The sequence below is a fragment of the Euprymna scolopes genome, chromosome 12 (assembly GCF_053919585.1).
Source record: "Euprymna scolopes isolate OS-2025 chromosome 12, ASM5391958v1, whole genome shotgun sequence".
Lineage (NCBI taxonomy): Eukaryota > Metazoa > Mollusca > Cephalopoda > Sepiida > Sepiolidae > Euprymna > Euprymna scolopes.
In genome coordinates this window covers 80550294-80563836 of record NC_136493.1, presented here as the reverse complement: position 1 = coordinate 80563836, position 13543 = coordinate 80550294, and the positions used below count along the sequence as shown (strand labels likewise).

The 13543-nt window shown below is 31.5% G+C and overlaps 2 protein-coding genes across 3 annotated transcripts in view; one reads left to right on the top strand and one right to left on the bottom strand.

Moving 5' to 3' along the window:
• The window catches only part of LOC145291372 (ATP-dependent RNA helicase DDX42-like), a 70267-nt gene extending 61848 nt beyond the window's left edge, over positions 1-8419 (top strand). For both annotated transcript variants that reach the window (XM_080137149.1, XM_080137150.1), the window contains 3 exons: positions 374-481; positions 4230-4328; positions 6670-8419. In XM_080137149.1, the coding sequence (XP_079993275.1) occupies positions 374-481; positions 4230-4328; positions 6670-6795 (333 nt within the window). In that variant the 3' untranslated portion in view covers positions 6796-8419. The remainder of the gene's footprint in view (positions 1-373; positions 482-4229; positions 4329-6669) is intronic.
• A 1-nt stretch (position 8420) lies between these two features.
• The window catches only part of LOC145291373 (COMM domain-containing protein 3-like), a 33439-nt gene continuing 28316 nt past the window's right edge, over positions 8421-13543 (bottom strand). The window contains exons 6-7 of the mRNA XM_080137151.1: positions 10327-10383; positions 8421-9083 (exon numbers count right to left, since the gene is read on the bottom strand). Of these exons, the coding sequence (XP_079993277.1) occupies positions 8964-9083; positions 10327-10383 (177 nt within the window). The 3' untranslated portion in view covers positions 8421-8963. The remainder of the gene's footprint in view (positions 9084-10326; positions 10384-13543) is intronic.

Sequence of the window (13543 nt, the reverse complement as noted above, 5' to 3'; positions counted from 1 at the left end):
ATAAAATTTGATTTTTTTAGTTAAAAAAATACTTGATCAATTTACATGATTTTTGGAATATGAGGTCTTTGTTTTCGTTTTGTGACAGATACTTAAATTATAAAGATTTGTCTTTTTTTTTGTATGTGTTAAGTCTAGTTTTAAATAAGAACAAAACTCTTTTTTCATGGTGTGATTGCAAAGAACCATTAAATTTTTTTTCAAAAAATTAATTTAGGTTAAAAAATTATTTGTTTAATTTATTGCATCTATTGTCATAGAATTAATTCCTTGATAAATGTCATTTGGAAAAGATGTTTGTTTATTGATGCTGTTATAATGCCGAAGAGTGTTTTAAATCTATTTAAAAGAAAACTCAAATTTCTCATTTCAGAATGCTTGGTTTCGAAAGAGTCGTTTTAAGCAAAGTATAGGTAAAAAGATTAATACAATGGGCAGATGCTTAGCTTACAAAGAAAGGCCCGGACTTGGAGCAGAAAATGTAAGCAGTTTTTCTTTTTCTTTTTTTTTTTTTTTTTTTTTTTTTTTTTTTTTACATATTCAAACAATTTTTAATTTTGACATAGAAAATAAGTCATCTCTAACAATTACTTTATCAATCTAACGTTGTCTCCTTCAGATTTATTTTGGAAACTGTGAGTTTGCCAGTGAGCATTAACAAAGAACCACAATTCATTTGGCACAACTTTTAGGTGACATTATGATGTTGGAATGGAAAAGTATTTGTTGAAATCTCAGTTGTGGTTGACTCAACTTCAGTCATCATCTTGCGCCTTAGTAAATAGATTTAAATAATGTTTCCAAACTTTTGATCAGCCAGAATTGCCTGGCATTCGTCTAACAAGATTGCAAAAGTGTGTCCTTTTATAATTTTGGCCATCATTCCATGCAACAAGAAAAATGGATCTGTTAAAACCCCAACACATAGTATTGCTAAAATGAACATTAACTTGAGCTGTCTAAAACATTGCTGTTTTTTTAACCAGTTTCATTGTGTTCCCATCTCTGCTTAATTTGTGTTCTCAGCTTGGTAAGACCTTCATGACCCTTTATCTTTTATTGTGTTAGTGGTGTAAATGCTTTAACTATGAGTTCAGAGTTCTTCTCTGCTATCATTTTTAGTTTAAATCTGCAAAGCTCTATTTTATTCACATCTTTTCGTGGTTAATCATGTTATTTTATTGACACGTTAAAGTATAACAGATTAGAAGGGTTTTAGCATTGAATTTTGAAAGATTTCCACATACATTTGTTCACATTGGTCTCCCTTTTCATTTAAATTTAGTCAAATAAGCAAAATTAATGTCAAAAGTAAAATGTGCAATAAAACGTATTGTTTATTTCAAGGTGAGACAAAAGTGATGCCTTTCTATTTATACTGAAATGGAATTGTGTGCCAAGTTATTAAGAGATTATTTACTTTGAACAACATGAAGCAGCATCCAGTTGAGAATTTGGGAATGATTAAACTTTTGAGGAAATCATGACGAGGGAAAATTGAGTGACTTTCATGATCACCAGAAATCATTCCTAAATTAAAACAGTCTCACAAATTTTCCTGTGTCATTATATTGAAATGGATATTTATAAAATCCACTATATACTTGCCTCCCCATGAGGGCAAACTTAGATACAAAATCAGTTTCTAATGTGGGGGGGATATCTACCTCCCCAAATTGAGGCACTCTGGATGAGACAAAAATAAAAATTAGTTCAGTTGATTGCAAGAGTCTTTGAGATAATGAGCCATAAATGATTTCCATCCAAGCTGCTTAACCCGCTGAAAACCTATTACTTTCACTCACAAAATCCGTTGTTGTTACGGAAAAGAATCAGAATTCTTCAAAGTACATACTCATGTCAGCCAACATCATGTTCTTTTCCCCCATCTTGTTCAACTACATTAATGACAGGATCCTTGATAAGGGTAAAATGGACTTTGCTTGAATCCAAGTTGAGCATAATTGTTCCATTACTAACCTTTGTTGGAATAAGAATAAGTTTATATTTTTTAGTGGAATAAAAATAAGTTTATACAGGGTGTCCAAAAAGTCGCTGAAGGGTTTTGAACTTAAATAGATTCTTTATTTTTGATATCTTTCTGTAATTTTAACACAATCTAAGGCATTGGGAAATTATTATTAAAAAAATGCAAAATTCAAACAATCTTTATTTGTGAAAAAATAATATCTTTTAAATGTTGCCCATTTTCAGTTTTGCATATTTGTGCTCTTTCCAAAACATTATTCATGACGGATTGCAGAATCTCTGGATTGCGATTTAACTCCCTTTTTTTTTCCTGATGTTTTTCTTTCAATTCTTGCAAGGTTTGGGGTTTGACATTTTGAGGTCTGCCAGCTCGCGGAACAAAATAAGGGAGTTAAATTGCAATCTATAGATTTTGCAATCTGTTATGAATAATGTTTTGGAAAGAGTACAAATATGCAAAGCTGAAAATGGGCAACATTTGAAAGATATTTTACATAAAGATTATTTGAATTTTGCATCTTTTTTGTTTAAATTTCATAATGTCTCCGTCAGATTGTGTTAAAATTACAGAAAGATATCATCAAAAATAAAGAATCTATTTAAGTTTAAAACCCTTCAGTGACATTTTAGACACCCTGTATTTATATTTTTTGAGAATAAGAAAAAGTCTATATTTGAGGCATTGAATGCCATAACTCGGTAAGTGCCATCGCAGCAGAATATCAAGTTCGTATGTCATTTTATTCCCCATAATTCCCTTCTAACATGTACTAGAGTAGTTATGGTCGAATTCAGATCAGAACATGGGTAGAAATTGACTAATGCACAGTATACTCACCACTGCAATCCACCTACTCATTGTATAAGGCGTTTATATCCATTTTACAATGAAACATCTCTTAGGTTTTAGCATTATCCTCTCCCAATGTTTGAAATTTGGAAAGCAACCAGTGACAGTGTTGTTACTCAGGTGATAAGGTTGATAATGGGCCTTTGTGTACGTTCGATGTCACCTGTAGTGTTACTGGTGGTCACCTGGCTCACAGAATCAGTGTCTTAAGTCGGTAAACTTGCTGTTTATTATTATTCCTTTTATTATTTCATAAGAGTAGAACTGTTCAGTGTTTTAATAATAATTTTATTACTATGATAATACTCTTTTTGCAACAGTAAAAAAAAAAGTGTGTTTGTTTGGGTGATGTTCTGGACAACAGCAGTTCATCTTATTACATTACTGTCCTGTTTTTTTGATCATGAAAATATTTATTATAGGTATATGTCAAACTATCAGCTATTTATGTCGTAAGGTAAGTTTAGTATAACACTGAATGTGAGCACAATGTTTACTATGCCACAGTTTGTTTTCATGGAAAAGAATAAAAAAAACACTGTTAATGCCTTGATTCTTAAACAAAAGTATGTTAACAAAAAAGCAGATGCTTTAAGCTACACAAAGAAAACCTCGCATGAATATCTTTTATGGTTCAGATTCTATGGCATTTTGAAAGTTGCTAAACTTTAACAGCGTTTTTCTCCATTTTTTGTTTGTCGCGCTTACCGAGTTATGACATTTATATTTTTGTCAGAATAAAAATAAGTGAGATAAAAAAAAACACCCAAAACAAAATTACAAAAAATAATAAAAAAAAAAAACAGGTTTGTAAAATCTTCCTAACTCTTTCTGAAAGATAAACTACCCTCTGTTTTCTGGTTTGTTTAGAACCAAAACCAAGTGAGTTAATCTCTAAATGGGACTTAAGCGAGAGGAAATGAAATTGAGGCAGAGTTTAGAAGTGAACAGTATTCTTCCATGATAAACAATTTGGGATGACCACAGTCAACATGAAAGTAACAACTGGATATCTTGGAGGAATCTTATTGCTAAAAAAAGAAACAGAACTTGTTCACTCAACTAGTTAAAAAGTAACCAGAGGGCTGGAGGCCAACAAGATCGAACACAATATATACCATGCTAAGGCAAGGAGTGCATAAACCTATTTGACTCTATCGTATATACAAGTTCACAATTTGCACTCAACTTTTATTGCATTCTATAGAATGTCATCGCTTTCTATCACATCTAATTTTAAACTTAAGCTGATGCTTGAAGAATGAAACCAGATATTTTGTTTCCTTACAAATGCAAACAAGGTTTAAAAAAAAAAAAAATAAAAAATAATAATTATTTATTTATTTATTTTTTTTTTTGTAATATTGTTTTATCTATCGTACTTGTTCAGAGTTCAACTGTCCAGGAATCCAGTTTCACCAACTATAAACCATCTCCATCAACTGGACCCCAAAGTGATCGTTTGGCAGCTATGAAATCCGCTTTTGCTGTAAGTGCCTTTTTATATCTTGATATTTTTTTTTTTAATTTTCAAACATCCGATAAATATCAATTGTTTATGGCGTCATCGATTATAGCATTGGATTATATTACAGTATATATAAATAATAATGAATCAAAGATACAGTTTATTACGTTTTTACAAGTTAAATATGAATGTTGTGGCAGATTTTGTTAACGGTTGAATAAGCTTCTTTCACATAAGAGACTTTGTCTGTTGGTTTGATCCACTTTGGTTTGAAATTGTATTTTCAACATGTAAATTGAATGGCTGCATCTAATTTTCGCTGTGTTTCAGCATCTCTGTGATAATGTTCTGTTTGTGGGTTTGTCATGCTTAACTTATATAGTATTTTTGTTGGCCCATTTAAACCAAATTTAACTCCTTTGGAAAAAGCTCTGATGTGTGATGGTTAATAGCTTAAAGGTCATTGAGTATGTACTCTAACGTCTAGCAAATAATGTCACCGAATTCAGCCATTCTGGGTTCCAGTTGGTCCTTTAGTGCTCGGCAGTCACTCTGGTGCAGGCACTGGGTATTGAAAGATCCTGCTAAATGAATTACCAATTCCTCAACGTTGTGAAAGATTGAAAGGGCAAATCATCCAGCATCAAGGGTTGTATGACTGAGGAGCAAAGGTCATTAAAGCCAAAAGAAAAAAGAATGACACTTTGATGACTGTTGTTTTTTTTGATGACGTAACAATTATTCATAGAAAAAAGTCATACACTCTGATTATTCACAAGTCTCAACTTAAACTCTCACGTGTATCTACACATAAGGGTTGGGACGAAGAATCCCTTTGGTCAGTCTAGTTGATTTTCAAGTTTAGTCATTAACCCTAAATCTGAGGATCACTTTCTCAGTGACATGGTGTACAGTATAGTTGTCAACCATAATTTCGAGGGTCAGACTTTCAACAATGTGCAGTCCAATAGGGAGCAAAGTGGAGTCTCTCAGCCCAATCTAGTCGGATCTCTCTCAGTCTGACTGTTCTAGTGAAAACCCGGTTGCCATATCTCCCCCCCCCCCTCTTACTAATAGAATTTAACTCCCAATTATCGATAACACTCCCGTCATCTTGGATTACCAGCACAAATCCTAACTCTGCATGGGGGGGGGGGGCAATGGTTGTTTAGGTCTGCCCCTTCTTCATTACTGTTACTCTGAATGTAAGGTTCCTCAAAATCACAAATGCACTTCCTTTCTTTAATCCCTTATCAAAGTTTCAAATCCAGAAAAGGGGTTAATGCAGCATTTTAATTAACAATCAATGCAATGACATTTTCCCATTTTTTCTTGATGAGCAATTCACCTACTTCTATGCCCTATATCTCGTTCTGCCGATAATTGGTGTCTGAATAACAATCCGCTATTTATCTGTGTTTCAATATCGATCAAAGGTCTAATGTTCTTTGTCTAGACACAGCTATTGTGACAAGACCACCTTGCCTGAACAAGAGCGATTATTCGGTTGTCACAAATCGAAATAATTTTACTACCAAATCTTTGGGAAAGCCAATTTATTGCCAAATTCCATTCGTCAAATCCTCAAAAAGTGACAATATTTTTCTTCCTTTTTATTTTATGCACCCGAATAATTAATAAGGCCACTTTGAGGAAGAAACAGGATATTTTGCTATCAATTCGGGGTTTTTATAACTTCCATAAACATTTAAATTTTGATTTTTCTCTGTCCTTTCTTTTTCTGCCCTTGTCATTACTTCCTTTTCGACTGTCTAAATTTTGACATTTGTCTCTGTGGCATATCCCCCCCTCTCCTTTTTTTTTTTTTTCAACCTGCCAATATCATCACAAGTAGAAATTGAACTTTGAAACATGTACAAGTTTTTGCAACTTTCGATTGCATACTAGAATTTCAAAAAAACTTATCTTGTAAAATCATAAAAACCAAAAATTCAAGTAAGAAGGAATTTCCTGTAATCTCTATCAATATCTGAAATACCAGAAAATTATAATATATTTTGCTTAGAATGCCATTGTTTCTTTGTATTATTTAGATTATTTGAACTACTGCTCTTATATTGGGCGTTATTCTTTTGACATTTTGGCCGATACAATCTTTCTATTGAACTTGGTACTTTATCTGTTATGTCACGTTTCTATGTTTTAGTTCATTCACACCGCCAGTTTGGTTGGTACTTTTTCATTTGTGATGTGTTTATTCATTTCAAACAATATTTTAAAAAGTCATCAGAAATAAATCTTGCTTGTGACTCTCTTTTTTTTTTTTTTTTTTTTAAATTTTATATGAGGTATATTTATTTTTTGTCATGAAAACTTTTATTTTTGTTTTTTCTCTTTTTAGTTACAATTCAGATCAAACTTTGTGGCCGCCACAGAAGACCCTCCTGCAACTCCGAGAGGGAATGATACTTCTACTAATGATGGCCCCTCGGATGGAAAGCGAAAAAAGAAGAGTCGATGGGATTAATTATTATTTCCATAACCATTTTACACCACAAAAATGTGTGTGCATTGATGGAAGTAGGTGTAGTGAGAGGGGGAGGAAAGACCCCTTTTATCTTCCTCCCACTCCAGACATTTGGATGTCAAACTACGACCACCCCCTCCTCATTTTTATTTTGTCTCTTGTAAATATATCTCAACAGGTCATCTACTTAGCACGGTTCCCTCTACACTTCAACATGTTAATTCCTCTCCGATCTTCGTCAGACAAGCTGCCTACAAACAACAAAAATCAATTGGTTCATCCATTCTTTAAAGTAATGAAATTTATTTTCATTTCAAAACTCATCTCCTATCCCTCACCTTTTTCTTTAACAACCAAACCAGGAAAGTATACAATGAGTTCTTTTTATTGGTTTCTAGATTTTTAAATTAAATTTGCTCAAAATAATCCATTATATTAGATGGATACCTTTGCGAAAGGTGTGACCCCCCCCTCCCCATTACAGGTGATATATCAATGTCTTCATTTCAAGTAGTTACTAAGGTTTGGTATTTCAAGAGAGAAAAAAAAACATAAAACAAACCAGACCTTTTCTGAATCAACTCTTATTATTGAGCAAAATTGGTTTTCTTTACATCACATAAGTATTGCAAAGGAGGGGGTATGAGGCCATTTTTTTTTTTTTTTTTACATTATATAGTCCATTTAGCCATGGCAGAAGGAATGCTAAAGAAGAATGGGGAATAATAATTGACTCTGGCTCATTGGCTGAGAATCATAATTGTTAAACTATGTATAAAATCTGGAATTCACTATGTAGTTTTGTCAGCCAATAAATTCATACTTTTATATGAGCTCTAACTGATCCTAAGTTTAGTGCAAGATGAACAGGATGTATATAGCAAGAATGTAAACTGAAAACTAGTGAGACAATAAATTTAATATTGTCTTGAAAACAAACTTATCTTTAAGTCAACTGTTCATTTCTTCAACAGTGACTGATTATTCTTGTATTCTACTGATTGTCAGTTGTCATGATTTGATTTCCCAATCGTGGTACTATGATATCCTTAAATTTCATTGTGATTACTGAAGAGTACAAACTGCCCCCCCCCATCCCATCCAAGTTATGATATCTTTATGCAACACTATACAATTTATTAATTTATTGCGGACTATTATCCTCATCTCTTAGTTGTTGTTTCACGTTTCGGCCAACTATTCCTCTGGCTTTCGTCAAGTGGTAATAAATAATATTCATCTCAATAATGAATTTCAATTAAATAATATAAACTATGCAATTTGTTCGCGTGTTCATCTTGCTATAAGTTAAGCTTGTATCTGGAGTCTTATTAAGAGCCCATTCAGATAGAAAAGAGTCAACATTGTGTTGAAAGCATTCTGGCTATGGAACATTGGTTGAAAATGGTAACTCACTTTTGGCTGTCCCTTCGTATGAGCAAGTTTTTTTTGTTTTCAAATTTAATTGTTCACAGATAGTTTTAAAGGTTGGTTGAAGACTAGTTGAGAAGAGACGGATGTCTTGTGCAGAAAATCCTTCCATCAATGTTTGCAGGAATGTTTGCTTTTTTTTGTTTTTGACACTTAACTGACCTCCATTAAAAAAAATACTCAAAACTACAAAGTTGTCTTTTTATTTTTTATTTTGAAACGATTCAACTTTTTTTAAAAAATGCTTTCATACATGTTTCTGTTAGATGTTAGGATTCATTGGTTGAGATGATCGTTAAGTTCAATATTGATGAACAGTATATGCTAGTGTCTCTAAAATTGTTGCCATCATTAGGGTTGCTATGTTCACAAGATTTCAAGAATCGTACATTTATAAACAGTAGCATTGAATGGAAGAAATATTCCCTCCATTTTATTGACAAAGTCAGTTTGAGAGGGGGGGGGGCTATTACGTTAAATAATTCAAAATATCAGAAAACCATCTTTAACTTTTAATGGAGAAGTATGTTTGGAATACAATGACTTCTGTAGAGAGCTGTTTGAAAATGATTAGCATTCTGAATTTTTTATTTACAAAAAAGAAAAACTCTTGACAATATCCTTCACTTTTTATCTTTTAAAATCTTTGTTTTCCAGGTAAGCATAAATGGGTATTAGTTTGTTATGAATCAAAACTGAGGAAACCTTTCTATTCGGATGATGATGTTTGATCATTGCTAAATCTGCGAAAATCTCTCCACGCATTTGCTGGCATCTCTTAACTTGCCGACTAACATTTGTAACTGTTCCAATGTACATGAAAAATTTAATTCTTGTAATTCGCTCTCACCGGGAACCTGAAACAAGAAAAACATCCAATATAAGTCTTTTTTTTTTTTTTTTTTAAATATGTTTCTAGATACAAAAATCATATGGCCTTCTATAATTTAATCTCTGGAAGACAGGTGATACTTTGATATATTTTTGCAAAGTAAAGAAATAGGTAGAAACAAAAAATATTTAATTGAATTTATTTTTAAACAGTTAAAATTCAGTTGACAACACAACCATTTGGAACAAAGAAAATAAATTTTATTAAAATAAGGTAACCAACATATTTACACTGAATAGTCTATCAAAGGTTTTAGGAAGAGTTGAACACTTGAAGAGTTATTGTAATATTGAATCACAAAATATTCCCAAATTATCTTGACAAAAAAAAAAAAACTATTTGGAGTTTGAACAATGCAATTCCAAAATGTAATCTACATATTAAGTTTTCTGAAATATTAAATATGAATTTGATTCAATTTTCTTTTAAACATAGAATTTTTGAATAAAATAAAATATGCATCAAGTGCGCTTGAAAGCCAAATCACAACGTAATATTAGGAAAATAAACAAATATTTTACTTGTTTGAAATTTATAACATAAATATATTTCGCAGCTATACTCCATCTTCAGTGTGTTGTTTTGTTTTTCCCTTTCTTGCCATGATGTAAATTTGGAGAAAGAAGTCTGTAAAGAGCCATGCGTTGTATCTAGCGGTTCTATTTTGAAATGTTTGAACTGTGCGTAGGCAATGCAAGAATAACATCAAGGATGAGATTTCATATAGAAACAGACAGACTTCTTTCTCCAACTTTACAACATGGCAAGGAAGAAAAAAAGAGATACAAAACAACACACTGAAGATGGAGTATACCTCTGATATACTTGTGATAAATTTCAAACAAGTAAAATATTTGTTTATTTTCCTAATATTACATAATTTGGCTTTCAACTGCACTTGATGTGTATTTTATTTTATTCAAATTAAATCAACGTTTCTATATGGACTCTCATCCTTGACATAAAATTTTTGTTTTTCCAAATATTCTGACCGTATTTCTTTGAAAGTGAGCGGAAAAAATCTTGTTAACGAAAACATTTGTGTGAGGAGTTACGAAGAAATTTTGGTAATTGAAATATTTTCTTTTTAAGAATAAAACAATAATTTGATAGCTTTGATTATGTCTGCAATGATTTTGTTTGGAATAGTAGTTTCCAACCAAAGTGTAGGTTTTATGCAATTTTATGAACTCAAAGTAGTGTCTTACCTCTGTCAATAAACTCAGCAAATAAACAGGCTGGTGTGTTTTTTCAAGCTGATTACTCTGCATAAGAAAAATGTGTCAATTTTAATTTTTCAATATTTGTGTTTATTATATAAAATGGTGAAAGACCAATAACTGCTTGATTTTTATTTTCTTTTGTAATTGTATTGCTTTAATGAATGTGATGCCTAACTTGATTTTGAAACAATTCATTTTAAAATGCGTAAAGTCGAAATTTTATTTTTTTAAAAATCTTTGTGAGATCAGATTAATCACCAAAAAACTTCTTTACTGATGAAACCATCTCATTTCTTAAATGCGTGTGTGAAAAATGATCATATCCATATGAACATGAAATGCCTTAGCAGATCTATTACATTGATAATGTTAAATTTGTAAAATTCAAATGTTAATGCAACATAAGTGCAGCAGTTTTTCATAAAGCAAAGTTTTGCTTTAGAGATAAACATAAGAAAAAGAAACTACTTGATGCTAAAAACAGAATCTAATATTTTCAACATTTTTTTTAATAATCTGAAAATTCAATCTATATATCTATAAAAACAGAGATGTGTGTGCCACAGACGATTTCTGATTGGTTAATCCAATAATCACATCTCCTAAAAAAACTATGGTTCCTACACTCTTACCTTTACCATAAAATATTATGGCTTTATTTATTGTCCATCTTGGAAGGGTTTAATTTTTTCATAACTTGTTATTTACAAATTAAAAAAAATACGAAACTTACACAATCTAACAATCCAACCTACGACATCGCGGCCGCCATTCTGGTGCTAGCCGCAGACACATACACACAACACGAAAACAATGTTTTGAAAATCTAGCAAAAATTAATTTTCCTGAAATTTTTCAATATTTAAAAATAAATTATGCCGGCTGATAAAATTTTAAAACTTTTTTTTAAAGCTAGAAAGATAAAATTTAAAAATACTTATTTTTATGTAAAACGCGCATTCACTCGTGGTCTTTTCATTTCGGGTTTGTATTACTGTACACATAGATCCGAAAAAGTTGTCAAAAAACAAATATATAACAAATAAATGTTATCAAAGGCAAGATAAGTTACTTTTCTACCTAACTGGATATATTTTTCATGTTTTTATTCAATGTAACATATTTATTCAGCTCGAAAAACGGGTTTATATTACTGTACACATAGATTCAAAGAAGTTAAGATACGAAACAATATGCATAATATAAACACAGCACGAAAACACGCGCACACACGCACGTCCACTACCGTCCTTGGCTACGTCACGTTGTTATGGCAACACAATAAATACACAGTAAATTTGATTTTCTTCATTTTTACGCAAATATAAATCATATAGAATATCTGTATGAATATAATTACACGTAATAGTTAAATAAAGATGATCATCGTATAAGAGAACCGAAAAAAAAAAAACTAATAGGGAATTAATTAAAAACGATAAAAAATATGCACATTAGCTAGATCTTTTGTAGATGAATGCAATTCCACGCCTTATAAATAACAAAGTTGTATTTTCTTTTTAAATAAATAGAAAAAAGGGGTGTTGATAAGACTATCAATACACACAAAAAAATATAGATTTATTTTTGGGTAAAGTTCCCCCGGGTTTTCCTTTCACTTCAGTAAATAATGGTCTTTTGTTATATATATGGCGTACTATTATCCTTATATATATGATGTTTATATATATATATAAGTGATAGTGTCTGTGTGTGTCTGTGCGTATTTCCCTACGCTAAAACTCTGTCAATTTTAAGCCTACAGATTCGAAATTTGATATACAGGGTACTGAGATTTGGGAAAATCGATGTGATAGGTTTTCGACAGAAATTTGGCGATTAAGTGGTCAATATTCAACAATTTTACCTTTGAGAACTCTACCAAACTCCTCCTACAATTTAGGGTCTAAACACGTGATATTTTATATATAGATTCCTTGGACATGGATCTAACTTATTAACTTTACTTGATCCCTAAACAATAAATGTTAAGAGGTCATAATAGGGGTCAAATTTTAAAAAAATTGACCGTTTTTTTTTTTTTTTTTTTTTCCCTCAGCATACACTTCAAAACACCTGGGCAACGCCGGGCACCGATTGCTAGTACATAATAATATTGCAAAGGATTAAAAACAAATTTTAATACACAGATGGGATTTAATTGTAAATATTTTGGACATGTTAACTAAAAACGAGTGAGGTTTGTAAATAAAATTTTTTCTTGACTTTTAATGATTTATTTCCACAATTTTGGACTGTTCTCTTAATTACTATCAATTGCAAAACACTTCGGTCATTGTATTCCCGGCCTTCTTCAGGGACCTTTTACCATAGTCTGGTATTTGCTGGGAATTTTAAATTGACCTCTTTATTTCAACCCACTCTGAATTATATTTTATTTTATTTTTTTTAGATATCTTATATGTTATATCCCAGGTGAAGCAACTCAAAGAAAATATTAACTGATACAAAGTATCTAAAAAAGTGTAGAAGGTGGAATGAGAGCAATTGACCCATGGATGGATGAAATAACAAGTTCAGTTTGAAATTCCCAGAAAGTTACAAAACTATGATAAAAAGATACCTGAAGAATGGACAGCAACCTAGATGAAAACAGTCAGAAATTTCTAAATAATTCATATCATCTCTGAAATATTTTAACTTTTGCGGTATATTTAATGACAGATATTGTTTTGTTTGAATTTAAAAAAAAAGTCTTTTGCAAACTATTCCTTGTTACGCTACACTTGATCAATTCTGTCTTCTCACCATCACGAACATCCGCTGGCGGCTTGTTGCAGTCTTTATTTTTGTGGTTGTTAGCAGCTGCAGTCATAGTAATTTTTAAATAAAACAACACCATTATCTTTCTCAAGGTTTTAATTTATTTTGTAATTTTTTTTTTTTTAAACTTATACATTAGTATTACATATAGACATTAAGCTTCCCACTGTCCACTCTCTAAAGGTGGGAGTGGTGGGAAAATTAAAAAAAAACATGCCCGGCTTTCTTCAGACAGAACAGACTATTTTACTTTGATAGGTTGATTTCCCGTTCATTTCACAATTTTCTTTGCTATGTCAACTTAAAGAACAAATCACACTTTTAGTAAAATAAATTTGTATGAATCAACAGAGACTGACTTTATTCTGACGTTGGCATTGTTGCAAGCGGGACCATGTGTGAAGGTTACCAACATCCC